The 15,914-nt window shown below is 47.0% G+C and overlaps 1 protein-coding gene across 2 annotated transcripts in view; it reads right to left on the reverse strand.

Annotated features, from left to right (window-relative positions):
• Window positions 1-664: 664 nt before the first annotated feature.
• CFAP52 (cilia and flagella associated protein 52) overlaps window positions 665-15,914 on the reverse strand; it is a 43,221-nt gene continuing 27,971 nt past the window's right edge. For both annotated transcript variants that reach the window (XM_040453211.1, XM_040453212.1), the window contains exons 9-13: window positions 12,002-12,150; window positions 9,450-9,595; window positions 6,674-6,825; window positions 3,778-3,880; window positions 665-781 (exon numbers count right to left, since the gene is read on the reverse strand). In XM_040453211.1, coding sequence (XP_040309145.1) covers window positions 665-781; window positions 3,778-3,880; window positions 6,674-6,825; window positions 9,450-9,595; window positions 12,002-12,150 — 667 coding nt within the window. The remainder of the gene's footprint in view (window positions 782-3,777; window positions 3,881-6,673; window positions 6,826-9,449; window positions 9,596-12,001; window positions 12,151-15,914) is intronic.

Consider the following 15,914-nt stretch of genomic DNA (forward strand, 5'->3'; position numbering starts at 1 on the left):
GAGAGAGAGAGAGAGAGAGAGAGAGAATCCCAAGCAGAGCCCGTGCGGGGCTTGAACTCAAGAACCGCGAGATTGTGACCTGAGCTTGAAGTCAGATGCTTAACCCCCTGAGCCACCCAGACCCCCCACACCAGGTGTAATTTTATATCACACTCTAAGTAAATGTGTTTGTGAAATTTCAATTCATTTTGGAGCGTGCATTTGTTAATGTCCTGAAGAATCAGGGCCTGGCAGGAAATGATCACGGATGGTGTTCCAGTAGGCATGTTGTATGGAGGCTGAATGCCTGCCCCGCCCCCGGAAATGCTGGTTTAAAAGCTTGGCAGTTAGGAGACTTCACTAGGAAATTGCAGTGCAAGGCATGCCGCATAACCCAGACCATTTAAAGTCCCGTTTCTGTCATCAATGCCACCACAAAAAAAGGAAGCCATATAAGGTTTAGCCTTTATGTGTGCCCCAAAGGCCCATGGGCAGACATTTCCTCCCCCTGCAGCGTGACTACCGGATCTTTCTCTTCCAGCCGTGCTGGCTGCCGTGTGCAGGCCTGAATCTAACCACGCTGCCCTGCAGACACTTTTGTCTTCACTCCCTGTTGCCTCCCACCTGCCAGTTCTGTATTCCCATTTAAATAAGCAGGGCTCGGCTTTCTGTTCCCATCCCATGACTAACCTGTGACAAAGTGCACTCCTTCCGTGGTGATATCCATTCCGTTGATTGACCCGGACAAGGAACCTTCCAACTCTCTGATCACTGACCCATCAAATACTTCCCAGTAAGCAATCTGGAATTCAGAAAAAAAAGCAGCATTAGGCAGGACTCAGCTCGGTGGAAGCATCCGTGTGCGTGCTAAGAAAAAGAGAAGAAAAAGACGATTCTACTTTATATAGAAGGCGGCAAAAATACACCCTGGGATGATATATCGGCTGAAATTATAAATAGGCTCAAGCAGGGGGTGGGGAAGCCATTTTCATATTTTCAGCATTGGTTTTTAAATGTGCATTCTATTTAGAGGGATGTGGATCTGCCAGGAGGCCCGGATTGTGACAGAAAGTGCTTTTGGGGAGAGTAAGCACTTGGGGGTCCGAAGCATAAGCTGTAAAAGAAGGAAGAAAACAGCCATCATGTCCACTCCCCCACTTCGGCTCTTAGAGGAGGACCACACGTCAGGCGTGGTGGAAGGCAGGCCCCCTCTCCAACTGCTTGGGGAATGAGGGGTCCAGAGAGTTCTGCAGGCACCGGTCCCTGTGGCTGACGCCCTCCCCCCCCCCCCCCCCCCCCCCCCCACCGATTTGCAACTTTCTCTTCTGCCTTGAAGCAGTGAAACATCCCACAGGGTGGGGTCCAGAAGCAAACTGGTAATATGGTCCCCTCCTGGGGAGGCAAACTAGGTCAGGGGGGTCGGGGGTGGGGGGCTCAAGGGAGGGAGATTTTTCTCTGAATATATTGCTTTTATAGTCTTGGAACTTTGAAACTTGTAAATGTACAACCGATTCAAAAAGAGAATGTCTTTCCGGGCACCTGGATGGCTCCATCGGTTAAGCATCCGACTCTTGATTTCAGCTCAGGTCATGATCTCATGGTTGGTTGTGAGATCGAGCCCTGCTTTGGGATCCATCCTGGGCATGGAGACTGCTTAAGATTCTCTCTGTCCCTCAGCCCCTGCCCCTCTCCTGCGTGTTCTCTCTCCCTCTCAAGGAAAGAAAGAAGGAAAGAAAGAAGGAAAGAAAGAAAGAAAGAAAGAAAGAAAGAAAGAAAGAAAGAAAGAGAGAAAGAAGAAAGGAAGGAAAGAAAGAAGGAAAGAAAGAAGGAAAGAAAGAAGGAAAGAAAGGAAAAATTCTTTCTAAACAAAGCACTTGACCAGGATTTAGGAGTGTGAACCTAGACATGCATTTCACCTCTTTCTCTTGTCTCGTGTTGACAGAAATTTGCTATATTCTAGTCATTACTCCAGGAATCTATATTCCTCTGAATTTAGCTAGAAATTGTGTATGCTATTTTAAAAAGGTTTTTTTTTTTTTGGCTAATTTATTAATTTCTATTGATGCTTGATTGCTTTAACAAAAAGTCATTTTCGTAGGAAAAGCATAAAGGGGTGTAGAAACATGCCCAGATCCTCATTTCTCGGGAATCACATCCACGTAGGTAAGTAGCTGGTGTTTGATTATCTGCTCTCTTGGCCAAAGCCAAAGTGGCCCTCTTCCAGGCAGCCTTATGGCACCTCGGGCTTTCTCTCTACCTGGGATGGTCTTCCCTGAGAGCTAAGCATGGTGAGGTCTCAACTCAAATGTCACCTCCTTAAAGGAGGCCTTCGCCGACCATCCTAGCTAAAGCAGCTTCTGTCCACCCAGCCGGGATTCCGTAACCTATTGTTTCCTTTTTATCCCTTTCACCATCTGATGTCATCTTTGTTCACAGATTGCCCACTGTTCATGGACATGTTCGTTTACACGTGTCCTGGCCAATCTATCCCCTCCCGCCCGCCATAGCTGCATAAAGGTGGCTGGCTCCATGATGGCAGGGACCTTGTCATGTCCCCAGCCCTGATGGCGGTTGTACTGACTTGTGATTTATGCTTGGAATATTCTGGTGAAAATTCCCCAATGAGGACAGTAAAGTGTTTCAAGTCTCATAACCTGAACCCTGGAATATGGGAAATATGACAAGAATCTAGAAACTTTCTGAACCATGTATAATAGCATTTATGGTGACGTCATGATTAACTTCCTAATATCCTTCTGCCCCAGTTCCAAGAGGAAGGCTACTTAAATCAGAAGTGAAACACAGGGTTGACGGGGCGGGCAGACATAGCCCAGTTTGGGTGGACAGGCACAAAGACACTAGCAAGGCCAACCTACAGAGACCAGAGGGAGGCAGAGCTCCGGGCCCCCCAAAACATTCTGTCTGCATCAGACAAATCCTGGCCGGCACCGGGTGGCATTTCTTGGATTTTTTTATGACACAATGTCTTCAGGACAGTAGTTCCCAATCATCTGGGAACGGGAAAAAGCCCCATTCCTAGATTCTGTCTCTCACGCTGGGGGAGCAGAGAGAGGGAAACACAAAATGTTGTATTTTTCCTACAATATTTATATACTTTTAACTCAACTTTTTCTGTAGCTGGTAAAAAAGATAACTACACAATCGCTTCTTCAATGATCTCAAAGTCATCTCAAAGTCTGAATTAGGCGAACCCAAATCCAGTAATTGAAGGTGCAGTTAGACAAAGACCTGGCTGATCAGACATGGTGGGGGGGGGGGGTAGATGACACAACAGCCTTTTGCTTGCTCTAAGAGGGAAGGTTCTCCCCAAAAGAGACACCAGTCTCTACCCAAGGACGTGGACTCCCCAGCTAATGACGACGCAGAGGGGATGAGCAACGAGGAGCTCTATTATCATTCAGTTTGAATGTAGCCCAAGGACAACTGGTTTGGGCAATGCCATCCCGGCCTCAGAAATCCCCTGACAATAATTACCGATGCTTACCGAGTAGCTACCATGTGCCAGGCCCCCTGCTATTGGCCTTACATGGCCTTACGTGGCCTTAAAGTCACGCTCACCGCAAGTGTGAACTGAGTGGTGTCAGTTCCACACTACAGACAAAGAAGCAAAGGCACCAAGAGCTGATGCGGCATCTCCAAAGTGGCGCCGCTGATCGACAGCAAAACCATGTCTGAACTCGTGGGGCTCGACTCCAGAGCCTGCACCCTCAGCCGCAACACCTCACTGCTTCTCTCACGTGCCAGAAGGACCCCCGACTCTTGTCGGGAGGGGCTTACCTTTCTGTCTGTGCCACTGGTGATGATCTGGAACTCTTCGGGGTGGTAACAAACACACTGGAATAAGGTGTTTGCCAGGATCATCTGATTCCTCCGAAGACGCCTGAAAACAATTAGACGCAAAAGCTGTGAAGCTTGACTTTCCCTTCCCTAGAAAATGCATTTACTCTTCCGCCCGGATTTGGCACAAGCTTGGATTGGGTTGGTTTATCTAACCCAGAGATACTTCCTGCTACTCTGCCCGCTCCACTCTGGAGTCCTCCCAATGCACCTACGGGGCCTCAGAAGATACCGGGCGGGCCCTTTTCCAAAGACAAAGCACAGAACTCCGGGGGAAGCCTCAAGTTCCAATGAGAACAGAAGAGGCTGAATTCGGAGTCAACCTGCTGTCTTGCACACAAGCCACCATATTCTTGAGGCCGCCATTTTGAAGCCAAGTTACCCACCACCTGAGTGGCAGCGTGGGGGGCAGCTTTTTCTTTTTTTTTTTTTTTCTTTTAAAAAAAATTTTTGTTTTTCAACGTTTACTTATTTTTGGGACAGAGAGAGACAGAGCATGAACGGGGGAGGGGCAGAGAGAGAGGGAGACACAGAATCGGAAATAGGCTCCAGGCTCCGAGCCATCAGCCCAGAGCCTGACGCGGGGCTCGAACTCCCGGACCGCGAGATCGTGACCTGGCTGAAGTCGGACGCTTAACCGACTCCGCCACCCAGGCGCCCCAAGGTGGGGGGGGGGCAGCTTTTTCAACACGGATATTCTTGAGCCTTCCCTGTGGGGATTTGGATCTAGCAGGCTGGGAAGAGGCCACAGATGGGCAATTTCCGTCAGCGTGCCAGTTGACTGTCATGTGCGAAACAGTTTGGGAGCCACTGCCTGAGATACCGTGCTGACAAACACGTAAATATTGCTTCTCCTTCCCTGGGAGATGGGTGGTCATCTCCCAGGCTGGGCTCTATTGGCTAAAAAGAAATGCACGCCCTGCATAGTTCCTTCTCACTATGGAACTTTTCAAACGTGGTATCTGGGCTGACTGTTTTTTAGAGATTTTGGCACAAATTAACCAAATAGTCCCGCCATACAACAGGAAGGCTTCAGTAATTTGAGGTGGTCACAAACAATCCATGGAAATATGTTTAGACACATCCTCCCTTCTAGTTCCGTATTTTCCCAGTGGGGAGTTCGGGTGTAGGCTAAGAACCCCTGCAAGCGTGGTCCCTGAACCAGGGGCATCCCTGGGGAGCTGGTTAGAAATGCGGGATCTTGGGGCGCCTGGGTGGTTCAGTCGGTTAAATGACCGACTTCAGCTCAGGTCTTGATCTCACGGTTCGTGGGTGTGAGCCCCGCATTGGGCTCTGTGCTGACGGCTCAGAGCCTGGAGCCTGCTTTGGATTCTGTGTCTCCCTCTCTCTCTGCCCCTCCCCAGCTTGTTCTCTGTCTCTCCCTCTCTCCAAATAAATAAATAAACTAAAAAAAAGAAAAATGCAGAATCTGAGGCATCCCCTCTGGACCTTCTGAATACAAATCTACATTTTCACAAGAGCTCCAGGGGCTTCAAATGCACATCAAAGTGAGGAGACACAAAGGAGACAGAGGTTTTGTTTTTGTTCTTTTTCTTGAAGATTTTTAAAAATGTTTATTGATTTTGAAAGAGAGAGAGAGAGCGACAGCATGAGAGGCAGAGAGAGAGGGAGACACAGAACCCAAAGCAGACTCCAGGCTCCGAGCCGTCAGCACAGAGCCCGATGTGGGGCTTGAACCCATAAACCATGAGATCATGACCTGAGCTGAAGTCGGACAGCTAACCGACTGAGCCACACAAGCACCCCTGGTTTTTGTTTTTTAATATATGAAACAAAAAGTGTTCTGCCTTTGCCTTAATTCCCACTCTCTTCTCTGCAATCTAGAATGTTCCATATTCTTTTGCAATACATATACCCATATCTCCATTTAGGTCTCTTTTCTCCCACTTCTGGACTTATTCAAGTCTCTCTAATGCAATCAGCTACAGAGGCAAGGCATCTTAGGAGTAGTAGAGGTGTGCTGGGTGAGGGGAGGGTTAGGGGAAGAGGGTCTAATTCTACATAAAAACACAGGGGCGCCTGGGTGGCTCAGTCGGTTAAGCGTCTGACTTTGGCTCAGGTCACGATCTCCCAGTTCATGAGTTTGGGCCCCGCGTTGGGCTCTGTGCTGACAGCTCGGAGCCTGGAGCCTGCTTTGGAGTCTGTGTCTCCCTCTTTCTCCGACCCTCCCCTGTTCACACTCTCAGGAAATGAATAAACATTTTTTTAAAAATCTAAATAAAAACACACAGCCAAATGCTTATAGTTAAAAAAAAAAAAATCGCCCTTGAAAATCCTTTGCGTGGCTCCAACAGTAAGAGTTCACATGCTTTGGTCTAGTTATCTTGGAGTCGGGTGCTCTTACGGGGGCTGTGACAGGCTCCCAGCATCAAGAGGGCCCTGGGAGCGGGGCTGGCTGAGGGGAGGGGCTAGACTCACACCACCCCCCCCCTTCCACCCTTCATGGCGAGCTCATTCTGGGTTCCACTGCACAGAACAAGAGAAACTGCCTGCATCATTACTTCCCTTCTCCCTTTTTGGGGGAGAGGGGATTCTTAGAATTGTATTTGCATACGTTAAATCATGCTTCACCGTATGTGTCCAGGAAGCTACTTCCCATGCATGCAGAATCTTCCAACATCCAGCTTGTCAGGGACACTGCACCCTTTCTACCAGCATCTGTAAACCCTCAGCAGGCACAGAGGAAAATGGCTTCAGATGAACATCCCCTTCCTGTTGCCTCAAAGGAGATCTCTACCCTTTGTTCAGATCTTCTCTCAGTGAAATGCTGGAATCACTGGGTTTTGGGTCAGAGTGTCCTGTCATAGCTACTTACACAAGGTCCCAAATGATGCAAGTGCCATCCGTGCTGGCTGTGACACACTCCAGGTTGTTGTTCTTCACCCTAATGCAGGACACAGAGGATTTATGCTCCTTCAGGGCCTCCTCCAGCTTCTGGGTCTGGCAGCCTATCTGCCACACCCTCACCTGAAAGCCACAAAGCACAGGCTTTCAACACAAACTTGGGACTCTGGAAGGGATTAAAAACAAATAAACAAGCAAACAAACACTCCGTGAGCTTTTCCACCTCTGCTGTGCTTGACTTGTATTTGTAAATTCCCTGCTCTGATCTCAGTTGAGTGGGGTGGGACTACTGGGAGCAGGAAAATCCTTCCACGGAGCCAGCAGAACACTACCAATGATCCTACACTTGGATCTACTTTCAAGGCTGAGAAATTTACCAGACACCTGCTGCTACACCAAGTGAAATAATAGGTCTGCTCATTTCTGCTGAGCACCGCTCTCAGACATCTGGTGCCCCCAGGAAATCTCCTGGGGACCCAGAGGCATATTTAAAGTTCACATCAGCTGCTCAGGGTTAATCATTTCAAATCGATGGGTCTCAGCCTCATCGGAGCCAACACCCACTTTCTACGGCAAATATTTTCCGACCCTCCCCCCCCCCACACTCTACTATCCTGAAGTGAAATTCATAGGTCATAGGTCCTACACACAAAATTTCAAAACAGTCCATATGATGCCCTACCTGTAATAAAAAGAATACGTAAGAGGAAAGCTATTGTATGTCCTGTGATAAACGTTCTGTCACAACTGTACCAGAAAACACAATAGTGTAGCCAGATGCTTATACTTTCTTACAGTGAGTATGTTGGACTTGTAAAAAAAAAAAAAAAAGAGAGAGAGAGAGAGAGCAGAGGTTATCTTGTGTAATATGAGACAACACAAGAATAGTAGGTCCTGGTGAACCCCCGACCAGAAACTAGTGTCAGGGTAAGTCATAACAGACTTATTTGTACCTGAAAGAGGAAGATAACCATAAACAAAGCAAGAGAAACATTCTAAGATACTTCCTTAGTAAGGCAGATGAGGAGGCATGAGGTTATCCCAAATGAACTGTGCCATATTCATTTCTCTGGTGTCCAAATGATTGCCCGTGTCCTGACACAGGATGAGATAATGATTACTGCCAGAGAAAATGAATCTCTAACTTCGTGATCCCACTACATCGGGAGGCACACATTCGGTCTTTAGCAAGACTAATACTCAAATTTTCCAACTACTATGGTGGGGGCACTGGCCAAACAGCACCCAGGCCTGGAATGTGGGGTGTTCTGAGTATTAGCCCTTTGGTTATGGGATTGCAGGGGGGTTGGGGTATGTTTGGGACAGGGGAGGAGCTAAGTGGTGGGACTGGGGTCTTTGCAACTCAGCCAAGGCCATTTACCAATGAAAATGGACTTATAGGTGCTTGAGAACTTCAGGAACTGCTGAACTCATAGCACTGCACACCCACTGACCAGCAGCCCTGGTCTCCAGCACTTGACAAAGACCTTGGAGACTACGTCTTCTGGAAGGAGGGTCTGTAAGAGCTGAGGAGGGGATGGGAGCAAGGGCTGACATGGTGTTCTGAAAAGATTTCTGAACAGGGCCAAAGGCAATGAATTGGTCATGTGTGATTTCCTCCGGCAGCTCTCCACAGCTCGGGCTCAGGCACCTAGAAGCTGATGGTCTGGCACAAGCCAAGTTTGGGCATCAGCAGGGCAGGTGCCCCCAAAGGCCGAGGGATCAAGCAGGATGCTGACAGTGTCAGCAACAGCCTGGCTGAAGAGATGGGGGAAGGGATCAGAGCCCTTGCGGGACTGGTGGGCAGACAGCTGGGGAGGCTCCAGGGCCAGATGAGTCTATGGAGCACCTGCCCCGTGGCTAGCCCACACGGAGATGTGCTCGGAATGTAAAACATGCATCAGATTTCGAAGACTTGGTGCAAAATAGTGTGAAACATCTCATTGATTGGAGTATTGTTATCTTCCCTTTACATGTAAGAAACCAAAGCACAGAGAGGTTCAAGAGCACGCCCCAGGTCACACAGCCGGGATGGGGCAGAGGTGAAACACGGCTCTCGAACTCAAACGCTCAGCCACAAGTCTGCTTGGCCCAAACTCTGCGAAAGGCCACATCAAGATGCTGTCTCTTTCTTCTCCCTGACAGGTTATTCCTACATTAGCATGAAGAAAGGAAAGGAAATGTCCTATGTTGAGAAAGGAAGGCTTTGGGGGCAGGAGACAAGTTGGGGAGTGGGGAGGGGGCGCACTGAGGTGAACGTGTGGGTGGAAGGTATTTAAGGCTCGTCCAAATGATGGAAGGGAAGGTCAAGTGTACCAACTTTAAAATAACAGTCAAATATCTGGGTAGATGAAAGAAGTGATTCTAAAAATAGCATCTCCTTAAAAGATAAGATGAAGACAATTTATGTAACTATAGTCTTTGAAGGAAAAGAACAAGTATTCCAAAACTCTGGCCAAACACCAACTTGGACTCGTGGCTTCATGCCATACAGAACGCTTCATGTCTGTATCTTAAATGTTCTTTTGTAACTAAATATAGCTCTCTGTGTGTCTGTATTATTAGAACTTTCGTTTATGATGTATCTGATAGGGTTTCTTCAAAAATCTTAATTTGGTCCTGCCTGACTCCTAGTATAGGTCAAAAAAAAAAAAAAAAAATCAAGTCCATGGCCTCTCACAAGGAAGGCTGTTGGTCGGTCTACACCTAGGGCTCCTGTAAAAAGATTCTGCCTTCAAGAACAATACCTCCCCTTCCCCACCGCCGCTGATGACCCTTTTACAGTCACTGGTGGTAGCGATAGCTGTCACTCCGATCCTGTGGGCGTTGTTAATGACATACATCAACCGGCCCGTCTCTGGGGCGAAGGCTCGGATTCTACCGTCGTCCCACGCTGGCGTGGAAGGGGAACAAAAAGCAGGCAGCATCAGTATACTCCTACTCTCTGTGAAGACTGTAGCTCTCATAATCACAAAGGAGTCAGGACTGGGGAGCAGTGGTGGTGACGGAGGAAAGAGACCAGTCTCCCACAACTCCCTGGAATCATATCCCTCTTTCGCCTGACTCCCCAAACCGGCCACACCTGGCTGGAGGAAATGGCTGGCTTGCCTTAGTTGAATCTGCCTCTAGCTGCACCCCATCCCAGGAGAAAACATTTTTATGGGGGGTGGGGGGGGGGGGAGACAGAGGCCATTTCCCACCTCTCCCAGCTCTCCCGGAGCTGCAGATCTTGTACATTTGATTGGCTAGCTGATACTGCACCTGGGATGGGGAATTTAATATCTCCAAACACATGTTGGCTTCCTACCCTTCCCTCTTTAAACCCGATGCTCCTTCCCCAACTCCTGCCATCTTTCCCATCTCAATAGAAGGTGCCACCATCCATCCAGTTGTTTAAGTCAAGAGTTTCAGTCATCCTTGATTCCTCTCTATTCCATCCACCCAACTCCACCCAACGCAACCCAACATCCATCAGCAAGCTCCACCAACTCTAGAGCTAAAAAACATCCTGAATCTGGCCACTTCTCAACCCTTCCGCTGGGCCCACCCTCATCCAAGCCACCAGCATCTCTCTCCTGGGTTGTTGTAACAGCTTCCTCCTTGGGCCTCAGACTCTTGCTCCCTTCAAGGAATGACCTATGCAGGGGCCTGGGTGCACTTCTTAAAATCATGTCGACTCCCTGATCAAGAAAGTTCAAAAGGTTTTCTCACTACACTTAACAATTCAACTCCTTTATCCTCCATGGTAACTACTTTCCACTCCCTACCTAGCTCCTCACCTTCTCCTACCTCTCCCTCAACCGTGACCCCCACCCTACCCACTGAGCTCCAGGCACACTGGCTTCTTTCTGTTCCTCAAATACTCTAAGTGATTTCCCCCCTCAGGGCCTCTGCCCCTGCTGTTCCCTCTGCCTGGAATGCTCTTCCCCCAGGTCTTCGTGCGGCTGGCTCCTTCTCATCAGCCTTAGTGTCACCTCTGGATCTTTGCAATTTTCAATAAAATGTTCGAGGTAAATCCCATTTCAGCAAAGACTTGAGAAGAGAGGGGGTGAAGGGAGTGAGTCACGGGGCCCCCCGGTGAAAGAACAACCCAGGCAGGTGGAATGTCCAGAGCGAAGGCCCTGTGCACCGTGTGCCTGAGGGACAGCAAAAAAGCAAGCGTGGCCAGAAGGGGTGAATGGTAAGAGACAGAGTCAGTGTTAAAAAGGTGGAGGTGGGGAAGGAGAGAAGGTCACAGAGGGGCCTTGGAGGCATCTGCAGGGATGTAGGAGTGAACCCTAGAAATGGCACGATCGGACTCACATCTTAAAAAGAATTTACTGGCTTCCGTGTTGACTGCAGACTGGGGGAGAGGGGTGGTGGGGAAGGACAGAGGTCGGGAGCCGTGGAAGAAAGCTGCTCGGATAATCTAGGGGATGGTGGTGGCTGAGACAAGGGAGGAGATGAGAAGTAGTCTGAAGTGAAGGCCATTAGAGGGAAATGCTGTAAGCCAGGAGCTCCCGGTGGTGGCTGCTGTGTGGGAAGACATGCCCGAAGGAGAAGACAATGGAGAGGAAACAGAACCAGGAAAAGAGGGGCTGAGATGGGCTCCTGATATCACCACTACAACAGCTACTCCTAAAGATACTCTTAACTCTTCCCTGATGTGAACACACGAACTTAACGTTTTGACCACTGGGGAAATTTGCTTAGGATGTGAACATAAGATGATATTGAGAAATTATTATTTCATGGCAAAATATTATTTTTAGGGATGTACGCCAAAGTATTTAAGGGTGGAATATCATGGCGTCTGTGCTTTATGTTAAAATGCTTTGGCGTGGAAGGATCAGCTGAGTGAAAAACGAATTCCCTTTGAGGCATAACACAGTTTAAGTCAGGTTTTTAATCTCTCAAATAACCAAAGGGGTTGTTAACATAGGTGCCCGAGACTCGCCGAGGCCTCAGATCCGTTTGGTAACCGAATTGCCAAATCCCCCTACTGGAGAGAAGGCTGCACGCTATATGCAGACATTTTGGGGGAAGAGAGATTGCTCTTTGGTCATTCTGAGCTCAGAAAGCCTCCCGGGGGGAAGGGAACTCTAAGGAGGGGCTGGATTAGAAGCAAGGAGGGGCGAGCTAGACCACGGGGCGCTGCTCCCGGGTATCCACCCGGAGAAACCGGCGTTGAACGAGCAGGCCAACTCCCAAAGCCACAGCCGGCACCCAAGCCAAAGCCTGATAAGGACTACATTGCCGGAAATGATGTCAACGGTGCCGGAAATAATGTCAACGGTGCCGGAAATGACGTCAACGTTACCGGAAATGATGCTCTTGCCGTCTCTCATGAAGTCGATGCCGTGGCAGGTCATGTTGGGCACGGTGATCCGCAGCAGCTCCCGGTTGGATAGCGTGTGCCACACCCTGATGTCTTTCTTGGCACAGGTGGCAAACAGCTCGGCGGTGCCACTGCAAAGGAGCCACGGTGAGAATAAAGAGGTGCAGCCATACACGACGCATACTGTTTCTTAGAGGCACGTTTGACTCGCCAATGTATTGCACGAGGATATAGGGAAGGACGCCTTTTAGGCTCCACGTATCTCAAAGTCTGATGGCCTTACAGAAACCGCGTGTAAAATGGCATTCAATGCCCACACATCACCTGTGGGCCATCTTTTGTAGCCCTTTCCCCGGGAGGATGGGTTGGGAGAAAGTCGCCCAAAAGGAAAATGTCAATTTCAAAGTCTTTAAATGTCCTGGCGGACAGGAGATCAAGTGGGTCTGTGGAATATTGATATTAAGACAAGCTAAACAAAACTTCTCCTGTAAAGTAGATAATCGTTAACAATTTCAAAGACAAAAATGACACGTGTGCTAGATTGCACGCCTGCAGATAACCTAAAGCATTACTTTGCTTGGTTGTGAGAAAATATGGGGCTCTGGACAAGGACGTGAACCCAGAGCGATTGGTTTGTCCGCATTTTTTTTTTTTTTTAAAGGACAACTTGTAAATATAGTGAAAAACGCCATGATGTCAAAAATTACAGGTTATTCCAATTTGGATCAGAAAAAGAATACTGGGGTAAAGCCCACCTGCTTTATAGATATGAATTTATAGCTACAGCCTCTGTGGGGGCTGAGCTAACTTCTAGATACAAGGGCTTCTCAAGAAATCTCTACATTTCATCAAAGGCACATTCAGGAAAAGAGAGTCCCTCTCCCATACACTTTGGAATTAATAAAAAGTGGATCTTTTCTGTATACTTAGCTTTGGGGCTTGGAGAAAAACAATTATGATGTGGGCTAGAAATAAGTATAATGTGGGCTAGTTACTTAGAAAGAGCGACTGCTGGAGGGGTGCCTGAGTGGCTCAGTTGGTTAAGCATCTGACTCTTGATTTTGGCTCAGGTCTTGATCCCAGGGTTGTGGGATCAAGCCCCTCATTGAGCCCCGCATTGGGCTCTGCACTGCGTGTGGAGTCTGCTTAAGATTCTCTCTCACTCTTCCTCTGCCCCTCTTCCCCTGCTCGCATGTGCTCTCTCTCTCTCAAAACCAAACAAATAAATAATAATAATAAAATAAACTAGAGAGGCTTTATATAGGACACTGCCTTCAGTGAACGACCCCCTCCTGTGAGGAAAGTGAGGTTTTAAAGAGGCATATGGACTCCTTGTGAAAATCGAATATCACAGAATGGGCACGCCTAGAGAACGTTCCAAACTCTTCCTACCCTTGATGGACAGTCTACTTTTTCAGGAGTCTAGTCAAGACATTAGTTCTTCAAGGAGCAGACTGTCCCTAGTTTAAGATCTGAAAGGTTAAGTTCCAGAAAGAAACTGATTGGATCAAGATGGCTTATCAGGCCCGTGTGCCTCCCGTCTAAAAGCCCCTAAAATAAAGACACACATAAAGATGATAGAGAGAGGGGTAGAGGTAGAAGATGCAGAAGTAGATATGGGAAAGCAGGAGAGATTACCGTCAAATAGGCCAGAAATATTGAGGACAAAGAGAAATCAGCCAGATAGAATCTGCGAAGAAACAGAACTGGAGAGAAATACAGAATATTAAAATCACGAATAGACGGTACTTCTTGTAATGTTGGGAGCAGTGAAGCCACGCTAACCTTCCCACAGACAACAGTTGTGAACACTGGATTGAATTCATGACAACAGGGACCCCGAATCCCAAAGACAATGAAGACATTTGAAAGTAAACAGAAATCAAGGAGTGTTCGCTCTTGTAAAAGGGCAACCGGAAAGGGTTCAGAATCATTACTGTGTTGCTGGCTAATTCGAAGGTTAGCCAGCAGTAGCCACACAGAAAGGTGGCAGAGAAACCGTAGCCTCACCAGCTACAGATATGCAGAGATCAGAGTTAAGGCCTAGAAAATTAAAAGGAAATCGTGGCAGCAAGAGACCCACTGGGATAAAACCTAAACTCAGATTATCAACACTGCCCAAATTCCCATCTGATAGCTAAATTCTAGGTGCATGGGAGAACCCCCAAGAGGAAGAAAAAGCAGAGACCAGAAGGAACTCTACTTTTCTTTTCTTTTCTTTTTAATTCTACTGATTTTTTTTTTTTTTTAAGGATTCTATTTTTGAAGACAGAGCTATATGGGATCAACCTAGGAGGGGTTCCCACCCCCTTTTTTTTATTTAAAAAAAATTTTTTTTTTCTTCAATGTTTTTTATTTTTTATTTTTGGGACAGAGAGAGACAGAGCATGAACGGGGGAGGGGCAGAGAGAGAGGGAGACACAGAATCGAAAACAGGCTCCAGGCTCTGAGCCATCAGCCCAGAGCCCGACGCGGGGCTCGAACTCACGGACCGCGAGATCGTGACCTGGCTGAAGTTGGACGCTTAACCGACTGCGCCACCCAGGCGCCCCTTTTTTTCCCTTTTTAACTGAATACATTCACCAACTGTGTTCAGCTTGAGTGGCAGAAAGATGGACCTTACAGGCTTAACATATCAGAAGCCAGGGCCTGAGGTCATAAGAACACCTGGAAACTTGGGGAAAATCCCCAGAAGCAAGGAAACCATGGAGAGGATGAGTTTCATCTCTGCACAAATCCTTGGGAGGATGCTAAATTACACAAGCCCACGGGCTTGCCCAGAACCTGTACAAAAAAGTAGCCGTGGGAAGCCATGAAAATGTCAGCTGCTGCATTCTATGAGAAAGATAAAGTTTGCAGTTTGAGTCCAGGCCAAGAATCCTCAGAGAATACTACAGAATTCAGAGTTACTGCATTATATGTAGATGTAGATATGTATGCAGATATACATGTATATAGATAATATGTCTGTAGATAATACATATATGTCGATAATATGTATTACCTATTATGCTGAGTTTTCAACAAAAAGTAATTAGACATGCAGAAAAATAGGAAAATACGAGTCAAGAAAAAGGCAGTCAAAAGAAACTGACTCCAATAGATCAAGGTATTGGATTAACAGGCAAAGACTAAAGCAACTATTTAAGTTGCATTCAAAGTATTAAAGGAAACTATGATACCAATAAATTAACAGATAGGTAATATCAACAAAGAACTAAAAACTATATTTTATTATACTTATAAATTATTATAATATATATTTATTACAAAGATTTATGACTCTTTTAAAACAAAAATTATAATTTTGTATCAATGGGTTAATAATATGAATAGGTAGGCATACATGAAAACAAAAGCACCAAGAATAAGAATGGGGGTAAGAGAAGTTGTCGCAAAGTTCCCAGACTGCATTTTACTTGAAGTAATTCAACATTAACTCTAAGCAGACTGTGATATGTTAAAAATGTACATCATCATCCTTAGAGCAGCCATTAAAAAAAATTAATGCAAAGATGTATAGGTAGAAAGCCAATAGAGAAATGAAAATGTAACACTAACATCATTTGATTAAAGCAAAAGGTGGAGGGCGCCTCGGAGAGCTCAGTCGGCTGAGCGCCCGACTTCGACAAAGGTCATGATCTCACAGTTCGTGGGTTTGAGCCCCGCGTTGGGACCTGTGCTGATGGCTCAGAGCCTGGAGCCTGCTTCGGATTCTGTGTCTCTCCATCTCTCGGGCCCTCCCATGCTCACGCTCTGTCTCTCAATAATAAATAAACGTTAACAAAATTAAAAAAAAAAGCAAAAGGTGGAAGGAAAGAATAGAAGAACAAAGAACAGATGAGACAAAAGAAAAATAACAAAGGAAGATTTAATACTACTAGATCAGAAATTA

This window comes from Herpailurus yagouaroundi, unplaced genomic scaffold (assembly GCF_014898765.1).
Source record: "Herpailurus yagouaroundi ecotype Mexico unplaced genomic scaffold, PumYag 208, whole genome shotgun sequence".
NCBI classification, from domain to species: Eukaryota; Metazoa; Chordata; class Mammalia; order Carnivora; family Felidae; genus Herpailurus; species Herpailurus yagouaroundi.